General features: G+C 39.4%; 1 protein-coding gene across 1 annotated transcript in view; it reads right to left on the reverse strand.

Annotated features, from left to right (window-relative positions):
- The window catches only part of LOC117496677 (SH3 and multiple ankyrin repeat domains protein 2-like), a 178,610-nt gene that overhangs the window by 140,437 nt on the left and 10,263 nt on the right, over positions 1-27,910 (reverse strand). The window contains 6 exon segments of the mRNA XM_034148397.1: positions 1,649-1,765; positions 3,694-3,861; positions 4,908-5,059; positions 16,077-16,185; positions 20,821-20,892; positions 23,993-24,196. Of these exon segments, the coding sequence (XP_034004288.1) occupies positions 1,649-1,765; positions 3,694-3,861; positions 4,908-5,059; positions 16,077-16,185; positions 20,821-20,892; positions 23,993-24,196 (822 nt within the window).

Here is a 27,910-nt window from a genome sequence, read left to right on the forward strand (position 1 = left end):
CTTCACCCCAACTGTCGTCATTTCAGCTCTACTTCTTCTCCTTCTCCTGATTAGATATCTTTCAGTATTCATTGTTCAGAAGGTCCTTTTTTTACATTTGTAGGTAGCATAGTTAAAAAACACTGATACAAATCTGTGTTTCAGCCACGATGTTTGACAGAAAAAAGGCTCCAATGTTTGCTCGTCTTGTTTATCTGATAATTGAAGATCCAGATGGTTAGGAGATTTTTACTGAGAGCCTACTTATCAACAAACAAAACTGGTGTATGAAGTCGCTTCACTTTCAACATCAGTGTTTCTCAGAAGTACCATTCTAGAAAATAGACGTCCTAGAAAGAAACGTGTGTCCGATTGTTATTGGATAACTAACAATCCAGATGTTGAGGAGGTTTCAATTGTGAGCCAATTATCGACGGGTACTCTCCTCTAACAACCCTGTGATTAAAACCAGTGAAAAACTGAATAAATCAGTTTAATGTTGACGGTTTGTTTCGACAAAGACAAAGCTTTACTACCAGCTGTGAGAAGAACTGCTGCTAATGTTTGCTCATCTTATTTCTCTGATAGTTTAAGATCCAGATGTTCAGGAGGTTTTTAACAAGAGCAGAATTATTGTCAGAGGGTTTCATCCACAAAAAAACAAATGGACCACCCGTTAATAACACCAGTAAAAGTACCAAATAATGAAGTGTGCCCGTTCTAAATCAGTGTTTCTCAGAAGAAGCTGAAAATGGATGTCTTAGAGGGAATAGAGCAGAGTTATTTCTTTATTGAGATACAATCCAGATGATTACGACGTTTTCATCGAGAGCAGAATTATCGACAGAAGTCTCATTCTCTCAAAAACTGGTGATTTAAAAGCAGTACAAAAGCTAAATTCAGAAGTTTCCCTTTAGGATTCAGTTTCTTTGAGGCTCTTTGGCAGCAGCTTATGTTTGCTCATCTTGATCCTCTGATAGCTGAAGACCCAGATGTGTAGGAACTCAAATCCTTTATCTAGTTAAAATTGCGTAAGAAGCACCAGGATCTGAACATGCATCAAAACAAGAGCGACAGTCAGGATGGCTTTTACATCCCTTTTACTGTCCTAAATCATCACATTTGGAAAAAGGTAAATGTGAATCTTAGCTAGCACATAAGTAAGGGATAATGTGCAACGACGCGGTCATTATGGGTAAAAGAACACCGACAGGCAGATCAGGAGCCCGACGCGAAGCGGAGGGATCTAGATCGGCATGCAGTTTGCTTTTCAGCCAAACTGTATACAGTTCAATCGACCGGACTTCTTTCTGCAGATTTGAGCGTCCTTAACAACGGTCATAAATCCTTGACAGCGGTCTGTCTGTTCTGGATTAACAACGTGTCACGTGTTCTGAATTGACCAATCAGAATCGAGTATTCAACTGAACCATGTAATAAACAAGAATAAAGTATTTCCATTTCACCCACGCCAGGGTATTTCCCTTAATGAAAGTTGTCCACTTTTATAAGTGCGTGGTTTATTTACAGTGAGTTCATAATGTGCATGTTTTATTTTTGTTCCACATTTCTCCCGCTTTCACATCTTAAAATAGTACCAGGGCAATCCATCCATGCACGCACGCACGCACGCACGCACACACACACACACACACACACACCTGCTCACCTGGTTGTATAGGGCACATATGTGTAGGGCCGAGTTTCCTGATGCATTCTGGGCGCTCATGTCTGCTCCGTAGAACAGCAGGTGTTCCAGATGCTGAACATGGCCATGACGGCAAGCCTGCACACACACACATACAGTATTTCATTTACTTTAATAAAATGAACAAGCTTTATTGAAGTTTGCAGAGGTCCAGAGGTATGGTCTGAGATTGAAAACTATTTACAAATGTATTTATCTGTCTTTAAAAAGAAGGAAAGACAGCAGTTGTTAATAAAAAGAATGTCCAAGCCTGAAAACACTAAATGGTGTGGGACTTTAAAACAAGTTATTCTGAAATGCATTTGATTGAAACCAGTATTTGGCCTTTGTCGTGTATACAGTATGTGTTTATTATATCTAACATATTTTGAAACCAATGTTAAAACTGATCAAATAAATGTGTTGGGACCATTTAGCAGTTAGGGTTGGATTAAATTAAGGGTGTTTTTACCTTGTATATGTTCCTGAATAACGCATGAACTCTCTCTAAATAGCTTATCAGGGTATACCTTTTCACATATCTCCATTATGTCATATCACTGTACTTGTATTTATAACTGTTTGTGTTTAATACTAATTGAAAAATGTCTCTGTAAATTAAAGGCTTTGACACTTCCCCTTGATGGTATGTGCAGTACCAGTGACTGAACACTAGATGTCAGTGTGCTGCAGAGAGCTTGGTTACCCTCAGTTTGAACCCTGAAGATGTGAGGAAGACGAGTGTGTGCAGAGCTTTAAGAAATACACAATTGAATTAATCAGAGTTTAAAGGCTGTCAGAAACAGAGGGAGTTATTTCTTTTATGAACCCATTCCCCTCCCTGAATGGCATTAACGTTTGAGGTTATGGTGACAGGTGCAATTAGGGGTTTATCGTGAGGGGAGGGATTAAAGTGAAATGGCCAATTTACACTGAGGCTTATTTCAGAGAGGTTTGTGAGGAAAACCCAAATGGTTGCTTATCAACTAAAGCAGGTTACAGTAAAGCATTCTCTCAGAGTAATGGAGTTTTGTGACATAATTAAGCTTGTGCTCAGTCAGGCAGAACATTAGGGGGAATGTTTGGTGATGTTTTCTTTGTAAGGACCATCGAGGTCTGATTCATTCAGTTGTGTCAACAGAATGCAAATATGTGTGGAGATTTCTGTAACTGTCTTTCAAAATGTGGACATATCTCCAAATCTGTATCTCGATTTGTAAATGTGAAAGTAAATGGGAATGAGAAGACACATCTGTTAAAGGGAAGATACATGTGGAATATACAAACACACGTGTAAATAAAAAGACACATGTATTATTGTGAATAAATGTGTAAATGTGAAGGCAAATTTGAATATTTGAAGATATATATTTCAACTTAGAGACAAATGTGAATACGAATGTTTTAAAATGTAGATATTGGCGTAAATGTGTCAAGTCAAATGTGAAATATACAGACACGTGTAAATAAACATTCCTACATTTGTTTCAAGGTGATTGCAGGTTTTACTTCTTTGTAAAAAGGATGTGAATAAAAAGTGATGTTCTTGCCCTCTGAACAAACTGAGCTGCCTGACAGATGATTGTTATCACGTCTGAAATGGGACACACCGAGGGAGACAGGGATTTCACAACTGGACAGGGAGAGAGATGTGTGATGAAGCTGATCAGCCTGAACACATCTCTCACACAAACACACACACTCATGACAGAGTGTGTAGACACTAATGTGTGACTGCTGCAGGGTGGCTTTTCCTTAAATGACTTAATACACTTTAACGGTAACAGCTGCCAAGACAGACGGCCACAGTGTGTGTCAGTGTGTGTGTGTGTGTGTGTGCTTGTGGTTGTGTCTCTACGTGTGCTTTGGTAATATGTACCAGCTGTTCCCAATAAAAAAAGAGCAAAAAAACCTTCTGTGCCCCTCTGTTTGCACCTGCTGAACTGGAGGTGTGTGTGAGTGTGTGTGTGTGTGTGTGTGTGTGTGTGTGTGTGTGTGTGTGTGTGTGTGTGTGTGTGTGTGTGTACCTGGTGAACCTCGTGCCAGCCGTTCTCGTCCTGGCAGCAGACGGAGGCGTGGTGGTTGAGCAGCAGCTCGCAGCAGCCGGGGTCCCCCCCCCCCACCACACTGTGGTACAGAGGGGTCAGACCACGACTGTCCTTGTAGTCCGGAGAAGCCCCTAACTCCAGCAGCGTCTGAGAGTGTGTGTGTGTGTGTGTGTGTGTGTGTGTGTGTGTGTGTGTGTGTGTGTGTGTGTGTGTGTGTGTGTGTGTGTGTGAGAGAGAGAGAGGGGATGGAAAGACACAGAAAGAGGAAATATGAATTATTTAGCAAGAAGAGAATTGAGTCATCTGGTCTCCAAAGTGGAGGTTTTAAAGTAACTAAGAAATACTGTCTTAAATGGAATATGTTGGTGATGCCTACAGTACGTCTATAGCGCATAATACACATACTTATAATGCATTATAATCAGCTTATAGCAATGGTATAAGCACTGAAATATATTCATAATGCTATAATAAAGCATCATAATAAGTGTCATTGTACTTGTATTTCACTGACTTTAGAATAATGACATTTCTTTTAATTTACTTATAAGAATGACCAAGTAAAATAACCTATAATAAGATTATTATTTATTTATTTACATTAAATTATATTACAACTATAGTAATTATACACTTAGATCCTTGCAAAAAACAACAACAACCTTGTACGTGTCCTTATCAGTCCTAAAAATAATTTATATTGTGGGATGTTTATTAACATTACATTTTGAATATGTACAAGTGCTTATAACTTTAATTAAGGGTCATAAAAAGTGTTTTTAATGAGATTTTTCATCATAATTACGTTTATGTTTCCAAGCAAATGTCACGTAGGACTTTAATCTGACAAAGTCCAACTCACAAAACTTTAGAAAAATAATTGAAGATGAAACAAAAAATAAAAGGTAATTATGAACTTGTTGTTTCACAGAGTGCGCTGTGAGAAAGATTTAAAAGATAAAAGTGATTTTGCTTCTTCTTAACTCCTCAGAAAGTACTGACAGCTTCTTAACTTCACATCTCGCCCTGTTGTTAGCTGACAGTTTGAACGCATCAAAATGCTGCTCATATTGCAAAAAGATACTACAAAGCATGATGATGGAAACTGTCTTGCTTTGCAGAAGTTCCTGCACATGTAAGCAGGTGTAAGAAGTTTAAAACTGAGGATGAAAGACGTTGTATTTTATTTTTACCGTGAGTGTGACGTGGTTCTTGGAGCGAGCGGCTTTGTGCAGAGACGTCATGCCGTCTTTAGCTCTGAAGTCCAGGTGAGAGCCTCCATTCTTCAAAACCTTGATCATCTCCACCATGTTGTCCAGGTGAGCGGCAAATGTCAGCGGACTCTCTAGAAAAATAAATCAAAGAGAGAACATTTTTTATTATTTTATCGGTAGAAAAACAAGTCCATATGTGTTAATGTTTTATATCAAGCTGTTTTAAAAGGCTTATTTTGTGAGTCCTGAGAAATGAGTCACCATTTCACCACTAGAAATGGATTCAGCATCATCAACAACCCCCAAAACCACTCCAATATGTTCCAATTCGGCAACTTGTGCTAAATATGCAAATTGCAAATTAGCATCCACCAGATTCTAATTGTTAGGGACCCCTACATTACATTTCTAACATAAAACTTTGGGGTACTCAACATTTCCAGGTTCACATTGCTTGCAAGTTGCTAACTATCTAAATTAGACGACTAAACATCATCATGCTCAACATTAGCCGCCTTTAGCTTAGCGGTGGTGACGTGAAGTCATGTGACCGTGCTGTAGTTCCTTTATAGCCCAACATTAGCCGCCTTTAGCTTAGCGGTGGTGACGTGAAGTCATGTGACCGTGCTGTAGTTCCTTTATAGCCCATCATTAGCCGCCTTTAGCTTAGCGGTGGTGACGTGAAGTCATGTGACCATGCTGTAGTTCCTTTATAGCCCAACATTAGCCGCCTTTAGCTTAGCGGTGGTGACGTGAAGTCATGTGACCGTGCTGTAGTTCCTTTATAGCCCATCATTAGCCGCCTTTAGCTTAGCGGTGGTGACGTGAAGTCATGTGACCGTGCTGTAGTTCCTTTATAGCCCATCATTAGCCGCCTTTAGCTTAGCGGTGGTGATGTGAAGTCATGTGACTGTGCTGTAGTTCCTTTATAGCCAAACATTAGCCACCTTTAGCTTAGCGGTGGTGACGTGAAGTCATGTGACCGTGCTGTAGTTCCTTTAAAGTCCAACATTAGCTTTTTACTTCAGAAATCATAAAGTGGTGTTAATATGTAGAGATTATCCTGCTGAACAAAATGTGTCCAATGAAATCCAATCCAATTGAAAAATCCCATTGAACCAGGGAGATGCTGCCTTCAGGGTCGGCTTATAGAAATACGTCATCACTGCACCACTCTACAGGAGCCAAAAACATATGTTTGTTCCTAAGTGGGAGTCACAAGCTCATACATAAGCTGCATCTTAGGCCTCCTTCACACGGGAACGTTTGCGTTTATGCACAGTATGCGTATTCAAAAAAGTCTTCCGTTCACATGCATTTGTTTCATTTAACGTGTCTGTTCAAACGAGGCCGCTGGAAACGCTGTAGTACATATGCCGGGACTGTAAGTGGCGCTGTAACTTCCGCCAAAATACACCAAAAGCAGCGAAGAAGAGCAGCCCGGAGCAGCCCCGCAGCAATGTTGCCATGGCTACCCTTCTGTTTATGCCCCGCGGTGTATTTAGCAACATGTAGTTCATGTAATTCTCCATGTCCACTTGTTGCTGATGGTTGTGGTAGAGGAGCTGTAGATTTTGCACTAATATCTGTAGCATGGTCAGTAGCAGTAGCACTAGCAGTAGCTACTGACAGGAGGAAGTGTGTGTGGCGATTGCTGGTATTCAGCGGGATATAGTAATTTCCTCAGCATATGGATAAATGCAACGGGGAAGTTAACTGAAAGAAACCGAATCTGTGGATATTGCATCGACCGACCAAGAAGCACGTCTCCGTGTAGAGGACGCGCTCAGAAAGAGAGATATTCTCTACAAACACCGGGTGAGATCGCTCTTCTGGGACACGCCGGTCCTCTGCCTACAAACATTTCTATTTTTGCCGCCGACGGGCGCAGGAGCAATGAACAATAATGGCCTGGATTAGGCAGTAAAGCCAAGTTTGGTGTATCGCAGAGCGGACTGTTTAATTTTGTTTGTGTTGTTTGGCTGGAAAATTGTCAATATAATGGATCAATGCATGAAATCTGACACTGTTTATTTTGTTTAAGGAGTATATTGGGCGTTAACAATTCTGGTTTGCCTTTTATAATATTATTTCATTCAAGAACCCCTTGTGCGTTTAATTAACACAGCTATTTTTGATAGTTGCTACAGCAGTGAGCAGGAGAGGTGGGGAGAGGCGGGGCTATCGTTATTTTTTCAGGAAATATTCGTATAGAGGTGATTACACGGACTCGGTTGACCCCCCAGAGCGTTTCGTTTGCAAATCTATCCACCTTGGGACCCGTTATCGTTTGTGGGGTCAGTTTCTATCGGCCTCGTGTAAATAATAGGGCTGCACGCGAAACTATGCAGATACAAGCAGTTTTCTCCTCGTGTAAACGGCGCCTTAAACAGTGATCTGAATTTCCATAAGTAACACATCAGTATTCACACGACTGCACACGACTCCAGGGACTGACACCAAGGATGTGATGACACAGTTTGTTTTCTTTGGTACAAACCACCTGGGATATGTCTGCTTTCATTTTCTATTTGCCTTGTTGAAGATCACACTGAATAATTTACAGGTGACATGTGAAGCACAGTTTGAGTAACATGATGCAGACAAGTAAAAAGCACACCTGTGTTGTATTTACTTAAGCAATTACACAAGGTGAGCCATGATGTTTTAATCCCAAAGTACTGTAAAGGGCTTCTCGTTAGGGTAATCCAAATGGTCCAAATCCAAATAGCTGGTTGTGATTTCAGGCTATGAAAAAACAGTTTGGTCTCATTAAAAAATGACATATCCATTCAACAAAACTGTCAAGCTGAATTTCCAAAAATGTCTCCAAGATTTCAATTGACTTTCTAGCATCTGGCTAACATTAGACTCCCATTTCTGAAACACATCCCAATTACTTTATATTGGAGTGGGGCAGAGACTCATTTTCAGTCTCTTCACTGCAGATAAATAGTCGCCAATCAAGGTTAATTGAAGATATACAAGTGTGCCAAAATGAGCTCATATAAAAAGCTCCAAATAAAGTGTTTGAATGAGTTTAGCCTTGAGAAGAAGCTCTAGCCTGCCCTCTATGAATGAATCTGATTAGGAGCAAGTAAGTGACAGAAAAAGGGAACTTAACTATAGTTTTTTGGGAGGAATTCACAGGTTTCCCTTACATGTCCATATTCATGTTTATATAGTTTATTGTTTTGCAGATGATACACAGCACAGGAAGAGGCAGACTTGTTTGAAGCCTGCACCTAAATACGTTTTAAATTCACAGTTTTATAGAAAAAAACAAGCTCACAATTAAAATGAATTCAATATTGATGTCAACTTATTCCGACATGTAAAAGGAAAAGGATCTCGTCATCTTGCCCTGATGTAAACCGTCTGATTAAAGAAGGTCAAGTGTCACAACTAATTAGAGTAATACAAACTTCACTGTAATTAAGACCTCTTTAAAAATGTCAATCTTCCACTCAGAGATAATTAATGTGTCCTAATTTCCCGTAGAAATAAAGAGATTTTATTTTCAGTTTGCTGTTGTTATACAAGAAATCAACACGGATCAGTTTAGTATTCACTAGTTGTACGAGAAGATGTCAGATACAGCTTCTTTTGAGTTTTTTTACAGGTATAAAATTGAGCATTTACCAAAGGAAATGAAAATGCCATCATCATCTTGGACAATTTTAAAATCTGTGAGTCATTTCTCAAACCATACAAGTCTGAATAGCTTTATTTGAAGGAATTAAATGAACCTCAATTTTTCCAGCGGTGCAGACTGTGTGCAAACAAAGAGTTTACACAGCAATACTGAAATGAATAGTTTTTATTCCACGGCTTTGTTGAATATTCAATTCTGATTGGTCAATTTGGACATCTCAGAGGTTGTTAATACTCACTAACAGACGAGACGTTGCTAAGGATAACATGACCGTTGCTAAGGAGGATCAAGGGACTATGTGCAGTCATAAGAGGTCCGACATTTAACATCAGCTGTGTACAACAAACTATAGATTTTCAGATACAGAAATATCCTGTATCAGAAAACATCATGGAATAATTATTTTTATGTTTGTGGAGAGCATAAAAAAATGTTGATTCATGATGGCTGAACTTTCCCCAGTAAATAAAATAAAAAGGGAACAAGAGAAGGAGAGACAGACAGCTGGACATCAGTGAAATCAACAGAAGAAGACAGGAAGTAAACACTAAAGGGAACAGCTGAAGAAGACAGACAGGAAGGCCCAATTCCAAACCACACCCTACCCACTCCCCCTCCGTGATGGAGTGAACTCCGTCTGTAGTCTCACTCGCAGCTTAACGAGGCTCCCTTCTTTCAGGTGGAGGGTGTAAATACAGCGGCAAGATTTGGGACGAACTCCGCTCTCTCCGGCATAAACAGGAAATGCCATATTTTTTCGTAACAACAGTTTCAAATCTTGGATTAAAAATAACAAAATAAAACCCTTAAGTTTTTTATGGCATATATTTTTTGTAAACATATTTTTGTTTTAAAATCTGATATTTATAAGCTGCTTAGTTTTTGCAAGAGTCCGTGTAAATATACACAACTTTTCCAGACTAGACATGAGTAAATTATCCTAAATTTAAACAAATACGAGGAAACCATGAAGTTGTTAACATCTGTATGAAGATATTAAATGTCTCTAGTTGTGCAGTGTATCAATGAATGTTTCCACGGATCTATTTATAAAAAGCTTGTTTCCTGACGGACACACACAGCGTTGGTCAGGTAGTGCAGCACGTGAAGTCAGGACCGATGCAGACTTGCTGTTTGAGGGCTTGATAACCCACTCCCCCTCCACACTCGTTGGTTTGGAACAGCACTTAATGTGGCGGACCCTCCGCGAGAATGCGCAAACGGAGGGGTAGTGTGTAGGGGTAGGGTGTAGGGGGCGGTTTGGAATTGGGCCTAAGTTAATACCAGAGGGAACAGCAGAAGAAGACAGACAGGAAGTAAACACTAAAGGGAACAACAGAAGAAGACAGACAGGAAGTGAACACTAAAGGGAACAACCGAAGAAGACAGACAGGAAGTAAACACTAAAGGGAACAACAGAAGACAGACAGGAAGTAAACACTAACAGGAATACGGAATTGGCTCTGTCAGTGTTTAAAGACTGGTTAATGGAAATTAAACCATGAACAGACTTGGACAGTTACAGAAAACCCTGATCAGTGCTGCCATTCATCTTAAGTTGCGTTGCTGTCGCCTCACTTGGTATTGAATATTTTCTTCTTAACCGAAGCTAAACAATAATTTTGAACTCATTGAAATCATTCTCAATAAATATTGAGTCAAGTAGTTGGTTTATTCGCCTCGTTGCACCTTTTCTTTTACGTAAAAGAGTCCTAATTTCCCCTTCAGCAAAAAGGCGTTTATTTAACAAAAGCTCTCGAAGCCCATTAAGATAACACCGAGTCCCTGCTTAATAATGCTTTCTCCTCTCTGCTTCACCTTCATTTCCCCTCAACAGACATTTTTATTCTGGGCAAACTCTGTCCACTCAATACTGGCCCAGTTAAGAGCTGCCGCACCGCAGAGATACCCTTGACATATTAATTATCATAAATAAACATAATTGTCCACCTCAGGTACAACAGTGCTGGTAAACAATGATTATAATGTGCTTTTAAATACATGCTGATATAGATAAGTGGTAAAATAAAGTGGTAAAGTGTTTTTAAATCAAGGAAAGGTAATCCCTTCTACCGGCACAGGAAGGATTCTCGTACTAAAAAATACTTTTCACAGAAAGGATGATTTAATGAAACACCAGGCAGATCACTTTTCTTTCTCCAGTCCTCTGGTTGATTAGTTTCCTATTATGCCCCTTTCACACCAACGCAACTCCGGTTCAAGCTCCGTGCTAGAGCTTTTCTGGTTCAGAACCGGTTCTTCGGTTTAGCGCCGGCTCTTTTCACACCGCTCAGAGCCCGACTGGTGCTGCCGCTGCTGCGTCATGACGTCACAGTTTACGTCGCTGAGTTTCTCCCCAACGCCGGAGCTCACCTCACAATAACAACGGGCCGGGGACTGCGTTGCTTTTAATCATACGAAGCCAGATTAAATTAAATAACGACTTCTCCAACCTTATACTTTTCTCCAGAGTGCCGTGGTTCATTGTTTATTAATGTGTTTCAGCGGCATTTACCGACCGCTGCAGTGCTGGCCGGCTGCTCTTCCACGAGTGTATTCTCCCGTTAGCTCCGGGTTAGCTCACACGGCTCTAAAGTATTCACTGTCTGACTGTCACACAAGCAGCTGATACATATCCCCAGTTCCCCTTAAGTGAATGTGTGTCAGTCTGAATTGACGCTGTTTGGTGTCAGTCTGAATTGACGCTGTTTGGCATCACAACGCTGTTATGAAAGTTTCTCTGGTATAACATGGGTGATGTTAGCATAGCAACCGAAGCTAAACTGACTACTTGCTAAGCAGTTTTCTACAGGCACTTTTTACCGACGTATTTTTCATTATGATTCTACTTGTGATAGTCGGACATGACAACCTGTGCAGCCCATGTATTGATTCCATCCGATAGCTGCTATAATAACAAACAAAACGTCTGCCTGCTCTCCACAATGATCAATAACAGCGAACGGATGGTCAAAGTAAGGTACAAATAAACAGAATCACACGAAGCCTGGTTAGTGTTGCCTGACTTTATAAAGTGTGTTTTTTTTAACAAGTGTGTGGTTGCGTTCTAGTCACTTTGCTCAGCACTACTGCTTGTTACAACTTTTATTTGCCGTACTCGCCTTAAGTGTTAGCTCAGGTTAATCTCGCCCCCCTCCGACGTAAGCGTGACGTATGCGGTTCTTGCTTCTAGACGGACAACTTTTTGGTGCTCGAAACGAACCGGATTCCGGAGCTATGACGCTGCTCCGCTGCGGTGTGAACAGGAAAACCCGGTGCTTTTCAAGCACCAGCACCGAACCGGCCCTGAAACACCGTTGGTGTGAAAGGGGTATTAGTGGACGAGGACTTCAGCAGGCATTGCTATAACAAGGATTTATTTTCAATCCGACTGTAATGGATCTCTGTTCCCATTGAACATGGTAATCATCCAAAAGTTAGTGGAGTGGTGCAGTGATGAAGTATTACTGTAGTACAACCTGGAAGTTAGCATCGCAAGGGCTCCCTCCACAATATGCCAATGGGATTTTTACATTGCGGATTATTGCAGAAAATAATCTCTGTGTAAAACAAGCTTTTATTATACTACACATATTAAAGGTGGGGTAGGTAATTTTGGAGAAACCAGCTCGAGTGCGGTAGAATTTGAAAATTCACAGCCGGAAAAGATCTGCCACTTCCTTACAGAGCCCGTCCTCCAACACACACGAACACGCACAGGACCAATGAGGGCACGAGATAAGTTTGTGCACAGATGGAAGGCTGACAGGCAGGTAGGCCATCCAGTTATTTTAGCCGGGCCGGCTCAGATGATTGGTCGTGCTTTTTACAGTACTACGGCTTCCACAGATGACATTTTTTTATGGATTTTTTGTCAAAGCACTTAAGATATTCATTGCTATCGGGATGTTAAGAGCATTCCATGGAATATAACAAAAAGTGTATCTCGAGCTGGTTTCTCAAACTTACCTACCCCACCTTTAACACCACTTTATGATTTTTGTATTAATCAGCTAAATTGCACAGTTAAAAAGGGTTTGGCTGCTGATGGTGATCTAAGTCCTAATTGGAGAACATATATATTGAAGGAAAATTAGCTGATGTGCTAAAGTTATAGCATTTCCCATTGCATTTCAAATATAAAACAAAAAACATATCAAGATAACAAGCAGTAAAACGATAGGAGATGTGAAATTGGTTCAATTATAACTCAAACTGCCTGATCAAAGCTCATCGATCACTCAGATGAATTCACTGACCTCCCTACTTAAAACAAGCTTTTATGATACTCCACATAAAATACCACTTTATGGTTTTGAAGTAACAAGCTAACGTTAGGTTATAAAGGAACTACAGCACGGTCACATGACTTCACGTCACCACCGCTAAGCTAAAGGCAACGTGATTACGTGTTATTTCGACACTTGTTAGCAATCGCCGTTTTTAAATTCACCAGTGGGGTATTTCGTGGAATAAAAATCTCTTCATCTTGTGTTAACCACATACCTTATTTCAGTCTAAAAACCACAATCACATTGAAAAACACATTGACTTCCAGACCAGATACAGGAAGTGGTGACTAATGCTGACTCATTTCTGGGTTTAAGGACTCATTGCTGCTCCACTCATCAACATGGCTGTTTTCCCTGCTAAACACCACCGATGTGCAGGATATCAAACAGGTGCAAACATCCAGCTGCTTCCACACAGAGTGTTTCACCCTCTGGGCCACTGTGAAGGCTTGTGTTTGTGCCGAGTATCTTCCAAGAGTCAACATGTGAATTGTGTACCAGGTACTCCTGAGAGTGTGTGTTCAGTCAGAGCAAACAGAGTAGCTGTAGACCTGGCTCCATGTTTTTACAAACAAACACACAGTCAGTGCCCGGAGTAATGAGCTGCATCCTAACGTCAATGTGTTCTCAACACAACTCCATTGCTCCATAAACACAAAGTGAGCAGCTGCTCAGTGCTATGCATAATAGTTATAAGTCCTCCTCTGCACACTTTATGGATAAGAGTCCTGCGTCTGGGGAGAATGCAACCAGGCAAGAAGAATCACTTATTATCTCCAAACATGCACATCCACTCACTTGTAATCTTGACTTAATTTGCTGTGGAGCTTGGTGTTAACATCAGATTTCATTGCTAGCTGCTTAACAGGAGCCTAATAAAAGAGAGAGCTTGTGCACGTTTGGTTATTAAAAATCATTCTGGATAAAGATTGGACAAGTGCAGTTGGATAAGAATCATAATACTCTATTTATCCTGGAGGTAATTAGTACGGAAGAGGATTAGGGCCATATAAAAATACATTTTTGGGGATGTGAAATGTGCACATTATACTAAAATATATAACAGGTTTATTCGTTGTATACAGTTGTGTATTAGTATTAATCAGTTTTAATGCTAAATTGCACAGTTAAAATGGGTTTGGCTGCTGATGGTGATCTAAGTCCTAATTGGAGAAAATATATATTGAAAGAACATTAGCTGATGTGCTAAAATCATAGCTTTTCCCATTGCATTTAAAATATATATTTTTTAAAAACATATCAAGACAAACAAGCAGTAAAACGATAAGAAACATGAAACTGGTTAAATTATAACTCAAACTGCCGGATCAAAGCTCATCGATAACTCAGATGAATCCACTGACCTCACAGTCAATTTCACTGAGACTATTGTTGTTAGCGGTTTACAAAAGTTTGAGTACCAACATTTTCAATTGAACTGGATTTTATCTGTAAATTAGAATGACTTTCAAGTGCAGATATCTGAAAACCACGACCTAAAACCAAATCATACTCCCAATAAAAGTGAAAAGTGACACATTTTTGGTGATTTTGGAGGAACTGACTGGACACTTTGCAGGTTCATTATGTTCCTTTTAACAGAAAGCTTCTCCAGGACAGAGGCGTATATTATATACTGTCCAGTCAGGTCTCAATATATCTAACACCCCGAAGAAAAGAGCTCACACTCTCCATTATCTGAGCAGTAAATCACAATCATGGCAGGAGACGGGTGTTGTGTTGCAGGCAGAGAGTGTGAACAGTGAATTGCAAGAACAAAATAATATGTATTGCAGCTCTTTTCATATGTGGGTGTTTTTTTTTGTTGCTGTGTGTTAGGCTCGAGCACAAGTTCTAAAAGGTCTCATTGAACTAGGTTATTTTCGGAAACAACAACTGTATTTGTGCGTGTGACTCAGGTGGGTTTTCTGTTTCATTTCAGGTTCAAAATGTACCTACTGTATGAGGGCCTCTAAAAGACAATAAATGGCTGCCTCTGCACTGGAAATGACACCCATCTGTCTCTTATTCCCTGTTTACCTACACACATTACAAGTAATTCTACGTTGATCCAAACCAACCAGTGGCCACAATGTGAGAAGACCGACCTCAGAATCAAGGAGGACATTTGCAAGGAGTGTGAATGGATAAACTGTTTGAGATAAATTGGGTTTATTGATGGTCTTACTGGGAAATATCATTTAGAAACTGATAAAAAGCTCATGTGTGGTTCAGGCTGCGCAATAATTGTGTCTGTTACTATGGTTACTGTGTCAAATTACGCCATAAAGAGTGAAAAGCTACGTCTTATTAAAGCTTGTCGTACGATAATTGCAATTTCATAGGAAAGACCGACTTCCAGGAACAAAAAGGTCCACAAATTCTCGTATGATATTGGGTGATGCTGTTGGAAAATCATGAAAAACTAAAATCATTGTGTCATCATCATGGAAGACAAGACTGAAATTGGACCAAATATTTGGCAGAAATTGGGATTATTTATGGTAGCAGCTGATTATGAATGCAGATGGTGTAGGATAGGGGTATTCAACTAAAATTCAACGAGGTCCGGTTAGAGAAAATCTCCCCATGCAAAGGTCCGGAACATCAAAATGTCTAAGTTGCTTTATGAATTAGTGTGAGATATATTGAAGTAGCCTGTAGCTTTATCAACAACTGACTGCCAATCAAATAAAGAAAGTACAACTCAAAAACAACAATATTTATTGTCAATTAACATTGAACTATACAGATATACAGTAAATACTGTGGATATGTGTAATGTTCCTCTCGGGCTGCATTTAAGAATAAAATAGGAAAAAATAAAATAGCTTTTGAAAATGTGTGCATCTTAAAAGTGCTTCATTTTAGATAAATAAATAAAGTGTAGCAGCAGCTTTCCCTTTTTCTTTGGTAACCGTTTCACATCATGACTTAACAGTTTCAGACGATTATAGAACATATCAGTCTTTACACATCATAACAATTGAACAGTTTTAAAGTTTCTCTTTCTTTCCCTCTTATATTCCAGACCGTGGTCCGCCTGTTAGTGAACTATGGTGTAGGACATATGCAGATTTCCACCAAATCCAAACTCACAGCTAAATAACACCCTCTAATTTTTGGAAGTACAATGTACCATTGGTATTCAGCTTTATAGGTCTTGGTGTGTTTGGTGTTTGTGCTTGAGTGCTGCCTTACCACCAGTCTCACTGTCATGGTAGTTTGGATCGAAGCCTCTCTCCAGCAGCTTCAACACTTTGTCCACCTGATTATGTTGGATGAGGTCCATGCACTTCCTCAGATTGGCCTGTGCAACCAGAGAAAAGAAAGAGCTATTACACTGAGAAGAAGGAACAAATGGTGGTGGGAGTGAGAGACGAAAAAAGGCAGGAAAACGAGAATAGAAGTTGCCAAAGAAGGCAGTGTAGAGGGTCAAATATAAGTGAGACTGAAAAGTGTACATGTAAAGGAATACATTGAGAAACTGAGGGAGACTTGTGGGTGAAGACAGAGGAATAAAAGGCGGGTGAAAGCATGAAGCAGAGGAGGGCAAGGTGACAGGATTCAGAGCGTGGAGATTGTGGGGAGTTCGATGACTGCTCCTTTCTGTTCCCGTCTGCTTTCTTTCCAGGCCGCATGATAAAAATAGATAACAGAGCAGCTCCCCGAAGGAGAGCAGAAAATGAGGAATAAAGAGTGAGATAGCAGGAGAAAAAAATGGGAAGCAGAAATAAAAGAATAGACTGAGAAGAGAGGCACGTAATAAATGAGGAGGTGTAAAAAGCCAAGGACACGGGGTGGGAGTAGAATCAAATACGAAGGGATGTCCTCTTCCCACCATCCCATTGTGTTGCCCCAGATCCAAGTGAATCAGCCAATACACAGGAGAAGATATTCATTTCTTATTATCATTTTAGTTTATAGCCTTGTACAGCTGTGTTGCACTCGTTCAGGGCAATCTTTGGGAGTATTTTAAAGTGTTTAAATATGCAAGAACTGAGGAAAGTATTCCCAGTAGAACCTCAAAACAGAAAAGTTAAATGCAAAATTCTCAAACGCAGAATTGTTGTCAGTGAGATACCTTACCATTGAACCTGGGTGTACATTATTTCAATGTTTTCAATAAAAGGCTATCATACCCTTAATGATATCCTTTCTAAGTAACAGTGGTCAATTCTGATATACTTTTTAATATAGAAAAGGGATTCTGAGCGATTGCACAACACTTTATGCAAACAGCAAACAATAAGTCAATGTATTTTCTGGAACTCTGACTTGGTTTCCAGTTTGTAATTCTGGGCATTTTGTTAAAGCTAACATTGTCGTAGAAACTTAAAATTATCGTAAAATAGGTCAGGATTTATTTAACCAATAATATATGCCGAACCTGGGTTTATTTATATCCTATCCCTTCAAAGACATCCATGCTTAGAGGATCTTCATTGCTTTCTAGAGTTTCATATCATTGATATCAGGACAGCAGTAAGTCGAAACATCATTTGTCACAGACTGAAAACCCACTTGAATGCCCCTTGGCCAATAAAACAAACAACAAAATCTCTAGGAAATGTAGTAGCACTTAAACAAATTGGATTTATCGATAGCGAAAGTACCTGCAGGATTCTTGCTTTTGAGTTTGCTTCTGGATGGTTGATTGCACGTATTGTACAGTAAGTAGGTTTGGATAAAAGGGTCAGCTAAATGTAATAAATGTAAGTATGTCAATAGCCTGGTCCCATTACTTCTTAATATCGCTGATCATGACAAAATACCACCCCCCAAACTGATAACAGCTAACATATGATCAGCATATTAAATGACCGTTATCTGTTCTTATCAGAAGTATAGATCTTATAGTTGTCAGAGTAGACCGTTATCATCTATAGGTAGACCGTTATCATCTATAGGTAAGCTGTATCAACGCAGGAAGGATAAAAAGTATTATGCGACGACCTCTAGTGGCCGTTATTAAGTATGACAGGTGCAAAGAAGAAATTAAGATAACAAACTTTCAGATTTGAACCAAAACAAGGATGTTATTCTGAACTAACCCAAGTAGTTTAGTGGCCTCAACCTTAACACATTGTTTTGTTTCAATGCACAGTTTTAATCAGAAACATTTCACTTTCACAACATGAGGGTATTCAAACATCTGAAGCATTTTGTCGGTAGAAATAACAACCTTGTTTAATTGAATTTAATAAGCTGATAACTTCTGAAATTGTTGATGAAATACAGATGCAAAAACAAACTAAAGATTGACTACTGATCCTATAGCCAATACCAATCCACCAACTATTATAAGATATTACAACCTTAATGTTTATTGGTTTAACCTGTTAAGCCCCGAGCCTGTTTTTCAGGTTTCAGGCTCGAAAATGACATGCCCAAAACAAATGACTACAACTTCACTTCTAAAAGGGTTATATGAATAATTTATTTTATCAAAGCAAGGTTACATCTGTGAGTTGGATGTAGAAGTGTCAGAATCAATATAGATTTTTCTCAGTCAGAGTAAATTCAGATGGAACATAGTAAAAAAAGGTAAATTCTTACCTCCGCCTAAAGAAAAAACATTACTTATAGTGAAAACTACCCTTGAATGAACACATGTGGTTTTATACCTGAGGTTCTTTGTATACCTGATGATCATTGCGTAATAGTTTAATGAAATCAGTTTCTGTTTAGATAACAGCCAAGATGAGTCACTGCCGGTTCAATATCTGGAAATGTCAGGGGTTCACGTACATGGCCCTGCGTTTCAAAGCAATGTTTTATTTAATCTAGCTGATATGTCCTCTGTGTGTGTGTGTGTGTGTGTGTGTGTGTGTGTGTGTGTGTGTGTGTGTGTGTGTGTGTGTGTGTGTGTGTGTGTGTGTGTGTGTGTGTGTGTGTGTGTGTGTGTGTGCAGGCCTAGTGAATCAGAGTCTGGAGGACGAAGCTTCCTCTCTCTCTCTCTCCTCTTCTCTCCCTCTACTTCTCTCTTTCTGCTGAAACAGGTTGAGAGGATGGCGGTTGATTGGCTGTCTCAGCGTGAGCTTGAGCCAACCACTGAGCTCCAGACTGCAAAGACATTTAGCTCCAAAAAGCTGGGTCAGGCCAAAAAAGAAAGAAAGAAAGAAAGGACTCAGCGTCAGAAGTTGGACTCATGACTTCTGCTCGTGTTCATCAGCTCTCCGCTCCACATTCACAATAACTTATTTTCCCTTTTCATTTTTCGTTTCGCCGTCCTCTCTGTAGAATTAGAGCAGCTGTCAGACAGTTTCCCAGTGAGCTGCTGACAGAGAGCTGCCAGAGTCACTTATACTTTGGCTGCAGGATTACAGCAGCCATGGGACAGGAGCCCAGAACTAGCCTTACACAACGAAGAGGAGGCTCATCATCTTCAGTTCACTGTAGAGATGTACTTCATGTGGGAGAAACAGAGCAACGGGAGGATCCTTCTGTCGGGGCTGGCAGGAAAAAGAGACACTTCTTCTGAGCAGCCTTACATATATCATCAAAGAGCAACAGAACACTGAAAATAAGCCCAAATTGGCAGGTAAGCTACACTGAGCGATGCTTGCAGTGTTTTCCCACCCATCACACACTTCAAGCTGCCAAGAACGAAGGCAAACAGACACAAACTGCCTCTTTACCCCAATCATCCAAAGAAGCTGCTTAATATTTAATGCAATCTGTGCGTTTTATTACATTTTTGCAACACCTCTAGTGTGAAAAGTTATTACTGTGGAGGTTTAACAATGCAATTCCCAGTCAGGCAGATGTGGGCGGCACTGTGACATCCTTTTCTTTCATTTCTATGCCTCAGCTGCTCATGCTCTCTCGACTGTTTCCCTTAACAGTGTGGAGAGAGGCAGAGTCTATAGCTTAGATAAGATAAGATAGAATAAGATAAGACAGGATAAGAAAAGATAAACCTTTATTAATCCCCATTGGGAAATGCAGAGCCTCCACACAACTTCTGGAGGCGATATTCAGTTTTTATGCTCCATAGTATATCAACTTAAATGAAATCCCTGACAACTGGCTTGAATTAAATCAAATCTTGTTCTAATTTCTGTTTTAAATTCAGGATTGCATTGTGTCTCGTCGCAGATGATGTGGTTCTGTTGGAGTCATCACTCAGCGACCTTCAGCACTCGTTGGGTCGGTTTGAGGAATGAGGATCAGCACTAAATCTAAATCTGAGGACATGGTTCCCAGCAGGAAAGAGATGGACTGTCCACTCCGAGTTGGGAATGAGTTCTTACCCCAAATGAAGGAGTTCAAGTCTTGTATTTGAGTGAGTGGAGCGTGAGATGGGCCGGAGAATCAAAGCAGCATGAGCAGTCTAGTGATGAAGAGAAAGCTGAGCCAGAAAGCAAAACTCTCAAGCAAAAAGCGGTCCGTCTTCATTCCTACTCTCACTTATTGTTCATGAAGTTTGGGTCATGACCGAAAGAACAAGAAGAAGTTCAGTCATCCGGGAGGTCCCTACTACGACTCCGGATAAGCGGTTGACGACGGATTTAGACTCCCTTTTATTATTCATTTATTTTGCATCTTATCTCAATGCTTTTTTAAGTTTTGTGCTGAGCGCTCTGAATTGCCTTGTTGATGAAGTGTCAATTAAATGGCGTCCAGTAAACAGTGTCATAGATTACTTGTAATACCTTTGGCCTTTTTCTTTTCTTTTAAATGTTACTGTATGTCTAAGATCTCCAACATTGTCTGTATACAGAGTTGATATTGTATAATACAAGCTTTTTGTTTGAGATGGGAAAAACATGTCTAGGTAAAGTGGTGTCTTTGCAAAAGCTGGCACTCATTGTGAGATGAATCTTTGTCAAATGTCTCTGAGAACCAACTTGCTTTTAAAGGAACTACAGACACTGGCCAAAAACAAGATTAAAGGTTCATTATTTGGTGAGTTTTCTTCACAAAAGGATCAAACTTGTACCTTTGTGTGAAGTTTGGCAATCTGTTTCTCGTCCACATCGGGTTGCTTGTAGACTCTGCTCTTGTAGCGGAACTGTTGAGCAAACAACAACTTATTAATAAAGAAAATATGGGTCCAACAGAGATTACAATAAGGCTGATTATTTTACTCCTCTGGGTGCGTGTTGAAAGATATTTTTCCATACATATATAGAGGATTGCTAGGGGATCAAGATGTGTCCTCTTCATGGCGCATTCATTTATTTTTATTTCAATCTTTGAGGGTGTTTGAGGGAATGTATAATGAAAAAATATTTCGTTTGTCAATATTTGATGGATCATTTCACTTATTTTGTATTTTAACATGACTTTCCCGCAGGTACGTATCCAGTATTGTTCGTCCTTCTGAAGGCTTTAACTTTTTAAAACCAAACAGACCTGAATATTAACCGATGAAAAACACAAATCAATTTTAGATAAATAAAACAAAACAGTGTTTCCCCAGTGGACACAGGATAAAGAGCTAAAGTTTGCTCTTGTAAAGGTCTTCAATGACATCCACTTAAACACAGACAGTGGCAGAACTTCAGTGTTAGTATTATTAGATCTCAGTGCTGCATTTGACACTGTTGACCACAACATATTACTAGACCGACTAGAAAACTGGGTGGGACTTTCGGCAACAGTTCTAAATTGGTTTGAGTCCTACTTAAAGGACAGAAAAAACTTTATTTCTATAGGTAAATACACATCTGAGTTGACAAATATGACATGTGGGGTACCTCAAGGCTCCATCTTGGGGCCTCTTCTCTTTAACATCTACATGCTACCACTGGCTCAGATAATGAAAAACAACAAAATAAGTTACCATAGCTATGCGGATGACACACAAATTTACGTAACAATTTCACCAGGAGATTATGCTCCAATTCAAACACTGAGTAAGTGCATTGAACAAATCAATGACTGGATGTGTCAGAACTTTCTCCAATTAAACAAAGATAAAACTGAGGTAATGGTTTTTGGAGCCAAGGCAGAACGTATAAAAGTTAGCGCTGAGCTTCAGTCTGCAATGTTCAAAACAACAGATAAAGCCAGAAATCTAGGTGTAGTCATGGACTCTGACCTGAGTTTCAACAGTCACATTAAAACAGTTACTAAATCAGCCTACTATCACCTAAAGAACATATCTAGGATTAAAGGACTAATGTCACAGCAGGATTTGGAAAAACTTGTCCATGCTTTTATCTTCAGTAGACTCGACTACTGCAATGGTGTCTTTACAGGCCTCACTAAAAAATCTATTAGAAAGCTGCAGCTAATTCAGAACGCCGCTGCTCGAGTCCTCACTAACACTAAGAAAGTGGATCACATCACTCCTGTTCTGAAGTCTTTACACTGGCTTCCTGTGTGTCAAAGAATAGATTTCAAAAATATTGTTGCTGGTTTATAAAGCTTTGAATGGTTTAGGCCCAAAATACATGTCTGACCTCCTGCTAAATTATGAACCATCCAGAACCCTCAGGTCTTCAGGGACTGGTCAGCTTTCTGTCCCCAGAGTCAGAACTAAACATGGTAAAGCAGCATTCAGTTATTATGCTCCGAATATCTGGAACAAACTCCCAGAAACCTGCAGGTCCGCTGCAACTCTTACTACTTTTAAATCCAGGCTGAAGACTTTTCTTTTTGCCGCTGCTTTTAATTGAACTATTCACATCTTAAACTGCACTGTAACTTTTAACTTTTATCCATGTATTTTTTCTTTTAATGTTTATTTTATTATCTTTCCTTTTTAATGACTGATTTTAAATGCCATTTTTAAAATGTCTTCCATTTTTGTAAAGCACTTTGAATTACCTTGTGTTGAAAGGTGCTATATAAATAAACTTGCCTTGCCTTGCCTTGCCTTGCCTAGAGGGAACTTTGGGATTTTCGCAGACCATTGAACAAAAACGATATAGCACACTACAGGAGAGGGGAAACCGCAAAATGGTCCCCTTTGGAAATTAAGTACCAGATCCATTTTAAGACACTTGGTGCGGAAAGTTTACAAGATATATTTACCTGTAATACAAAGTATATTTACACTCAACTGATATATTGACCTAATTCATATCAGATTATTAAGTGATAGACTGATCATTATTTTGAAAAATTGAAAAATCCTGGTGTACAATCAAATAATATTGACATGAGTTTGGACATATTACTGTATACTTAAAGGTGGGGTAGGTAAGTTTGAGAAACCGGCTCGAGATACACTTGTTGTTATATTCCATGGAATGCTCTTAACATCCCGATAGCAATGAATATCTTAAGTGCTTTGACAAAAAATCCATAACAAAATGTCATCTGTGGAAGCCGTAGTACTGTAAAAAGCACGACCAATCATTTTAGCCGGCCCTGCTAAAATAACTGGATGGCCTACCTGCCTGTCAGCCTTCCATCTGTGCACAAACTTATCTCGTGCCCTCATTGGTCATGTGCACGTTCGTGTGTGTTGGAGGAGGGGCTCTATAAGGAAGTGGCAGATTTTCTCCGGTTGTGTATTTTCAAATTCTAGCGATCTCGAGCCGGTTTCTCAAACTTACCTACCCTACCTTTAAGTAGTTTATGCAACAACTTTCTTATTATGTATTGATTTCAACAAGGACCATGCATACAAATACATTCATCTCAGAAAAGAGAAGAGATGAATAGAGTGCCACAATGACGCGTCCTAAAACCCGGAAGTAAGCTTCTTCCGGTTCCCTCGACAAAAAAGTCTGTGGTTGACACACATTTAATAAGAGACAGATCACGTTTTGTTCAGTCGGATAATCTCCACATGTCTACCCTACTTTTATAATTTTATAATCATAAATCTAATCAATGATAGATTTTATGATTTTGTCGAGGGAACCGGAAGAAGCTTACTTCCGGGTTTTAGGACGCGTCACTGTGGCATTCAATTATGCCAGATTATAGCTAATAGCTCATTTCCATCTGCAGTCCTTAGGTAGGTACATAACAATCAACAAACACTAAAAACCTAAAAAGCTCAATCACACAAACAATTATAAAACATGATTAAGTACAGGTCAATAAAATAATACATAGTACAGTTAAAATATAATATCTCACATTGAATTATTGAGTATATTTGATTCTATCACTACTAATTTGAGGAATAATCCAACTGGTCAATAGTTTACCTCCAGGGATGGGACCCCCTTGGTGATTGGCTGAGGGTACTCTCTGAAAATGCGCTCTTCTTCCAGGAACTTCCCGTCCCTCCCATTGCTGGCCGGCTGGAAAAGCCCATAGTTGAGCACGTCTTTGAGGGTCTGATTCAGCGTGCACAGGATCCGCTGCTTTGCAACCCAAACGGTTGCATCCGGGTTGAACCGCATGCATTTCTGAATAGGACAAAGGATGGAAAGACAAATTGATCAAACAGAAATGGCTTGAGTGTTGGCTGACAGTCTGTACAGTCACCACAAAGGAAAGACACATACTTAATTAGGGAACTGGACTTTCAGACTGTGATTGACGGATACAAATGGTTGGGTTGTAAGAGCAAGTAATGGAATCACAGAACAATGGCGTACAATAACAGTAGTTCAGAGAGATTGAAATCGGTGCTTTAATAAACACAAACCCTGTCCCAGTTATAAACCACGTAACCCTGCCAAGCCTTTTGATTGTTTATTGTCACCGTGCAACATGCTGAACAGGGCCACTGCGCTCACTGAGGATGTAATTGACACGACCCCTTGCGCCCCCTTGTCCTTCCCAATGCAATCTTTTCTGCAGGGAAAAAACACACAATGCAGAATTTCTGGCCCCGGTCTGATTCAGCGAGGATTATGGGCTCTGTGCCGTGGCATTTGGGAAGTGTGTGTTCGTGTTTACAGCAGGACGCGCTGCTCAGCCGGTGATAGCAGCCCTGCGTCGGCGATAAAGGCTGAAGGGATGAGCCGTCTGTGAACTCTTCGTAATCCTCCCGCCTGGCGACGAGTGGCACAGGAGGGGAGAGGAAGGGAGGATGAAGGTTGAAGGTATACAGAAGCAGATGTCTGGCATCTGGCAGGGCTGTTCAGACTGATAGGGTCTGCCTATATTCTGCTGGTTTATAACAGTGGCACATTTCCATAAGCTGCAGCTCAACTTATATAATGTGTATGAAGTTTTTTTTGTATTAGTCAATTTATTGAACATGTCAGAAACAAAACAAAAAACAATAATAATAATTAGAAAAGCAAAACAAACAAAAACGTTCAAGGTGCAAAAAAACCCAATAAATTATCAAATAGTCTCCGTCATGTTCAACAGGGGCAAGAAGAAGCTTATAAACTTTTCTGGTACCCCTCTAGCGTACATTTTTCTTGAAAATAAAAGATTAGGTCATCGTCATCTGCATCCGTGATATTGGATTCATTGTTTTAAACAAATACATTTTTTTGTACAAAACAACCAAAAATAAATAACTTTTACAATGACAAGAAATAACAAGTATGAGTTCACAGGTCCTGCTCAGAACCATTAATGATTTGGTTTCTAAATAATAGTTTTAGTTTAGATAAACTTTTTGTTGTGATGCAATGAAGTTTTGGAATTTGTTCGTAAGTTTGCAAAGTACTGGAGTCAAATTTAAATAGAGAAGAGGCTATGATAATGGCACATGTGTGCAGAGGGATCAAAGATGACTCCAACCCAAGACCCAGGGGAAGCACCTGCAAAGGTCTTTGGTATTATTTTTAAAGTTTGTTATCAAAAGAGCGTGAACACATCAATGACCTATGAGCAATTTCTTATGGGAATAAGACCCAGGAAGAACCATCTTAGGTCTGAACTTTCCTGGTACATTTGTCCAGTTTAACCATTGAAGAAGAGTCTATTTTCCATTGTGAAGAACACATCTCTGTGGAAATGGTCCAGTTGAGGGCAATTTAATGTAAACTTTAAGCAATTAGCTGTTAGCATACGGCAGAAAGGTTTTACATGGCTAAATGACAGAGCTAACAGCTAATGCTAATACAGGTTGTATTGAACTACACTACGATACAGTATGTTTAAGCTATTTTCAAATTTGATATTGTACAATATTGTGTTTGGTGAGAAACTTAAATAGATACTGAGTTGTACCAACATCGATTCAAAATAGAGATTACAAAGAACTGTGACCTGTTTATCTTCTTAAAACTATCTATGAGAAGATTTTAACACCTTATTAGAACTACTAATTCCAAGATCTTTTTTGTAACCAAAGCAAATATTTAAATAACATGAAATCAATTATTTCCTGATAACTTGAATTGTGTGTTTTTAATGCAAATAACCACTATAGATGATAAAAACAACGTAAAAGAGTAACATTACGAACTTCGTGACATTACACACTTACTTACTTACAGTCCAAACTTATCTTTGGGACAGTTTCAGGACTTTGGTAAAATAAATAAGTCTGAAGCCCTGCATTTCTAAATTCTGTCCTAATTCTTGGTTACCATAGGTCTTATTGAACCCTGTTCATTATCACAGAAGTGTTTGTTATGTATGCGTCACATCAGGTGTGACTGTGCCTTTAAGATGGCACCGGGAGTTTGGGGATGTGTGAACCGGACACAAGCTAGTTGTTGTTGTGTTGCCATGGCAGCGTGTTCAATAAACGGTCAACCTAAAAGTTGTAGTCCATAGTCTTATTAAACACAACAGTGTTGTCTTAATATTACAAAATGAAAGCATGTGGTTAACAGTGACAAAATAAGAGCATCTACTGTAGTACAAGCAGTTTTTCGTGGATTAATTAGTGTTCAAATTCAAAACAACTTTATAAATCCCCCAGGTGGCAATTAGTTACACGGAGCCTGTACACAAAGAAACACAGAAACAAACAACAACATACTGTACAAACAAACAGATAGACAGAGGAGAGAAAATGTTGTACGAAATAGAATCTTCTTTAGTTGATAAATTGAACAGCTTTACAGGAGAAGTTCAGGACTAAGAAGGAATACATTTTTCATCGTCGTCTGACTTGATGATGTCTGCAAGTTTTTTCAACTGGCCACATTGGCTCAGCCTCAGCGTGTGATAATTGAAACTAGAAACATAAGTGGCTTTCCAGTTTTCTAAAACCCTCCAAACGTGGTCCAAGATCCAATTTAGAAAAGCTAGGTTGCTTGTCGGACCTCAAGTCTGCCATTGTGTCCAATCTTTTAATTATTACCCAAATGAGCTGTGAGAAGATGGTCTCTCCATCTGGAGGTAAGAGCTGTGTACTGGCATGAAATCAGAGGGGAGATGGATGAAATAGATTATAGGTTATTTGAGGAGGACAGTTTGAAGATTGTTGAAGAAGAAATACAGAAGAGGACCGCCGTTACAGCTGCCACCATCTTTCATTTCAAGGCTCCATATAACTGATTCAGAATGTGAGCAGAAAATAAGTTCAAGGAAAGGTACAACATTTTGTGAAATAGTTTCATTTTTTTGACAAGATTTAAAGAAGACTTTCAGTAAAGGTTTCAAGAGATTTAGAGCCAGGAAATGTACTTAGCTTAGCATTAAGACTGAAAGCATGAAGCGAGTATGGCTTTGTTGAAAGTTCCTGACACATTTAAAGCTACATCAAATTAAAACCTATTACTCTAAATTAAACCAAAAGTCGCTGTTTTTACATGCTGGTCTGTACAGATGGAAAAATTATACACAAAGTTTGGATTTGATTGAACTTTAAAGGTGTCAGTAACTTTCAACAAAGCCATGTTAACTCCCAGCTTAGTGGTAAAGCTAAGCAAAGCTAAACTAATCATCTCCTGGCTCAAAATCTGTGCACACCAAAATGAAAGTGTTACCGTTCATACATTTGCTAGGATACAACTAATAAGAAATAAAGTATTAATTGTGTGTTTTAGATGTGTAGCATGGTGTGCTTTAACATTGGGCAGAGTACATATATCTTTCATTTGCATATATTTCCTTTTTTATAACATGTATAAGAGTCAGGCTTTCCCTTCCTTCTAGTGTTAAAGTGTAATTTCTTCCAAAATGTCTTAATATTCTGTACACATATAAATGTATAGATATCTTATATATATATATATAGATATATTCATTCGATGTTGTCG

Source organism: Trematomus bernacchii, unplaced genomic scaffold (genome assembly GCF_902827165.1).
Source record: "Trematomus bernacchii unplaced genomic scaffold, fTreBer1.1, whole genome shotgun sequence".
NCBI classification, from domain to species: Eukaryota; Metazoa; Chordata; class Actinopteri; order Perciformes; family Nototheniidae; genus Trematomus; species Trematomus bernacchii.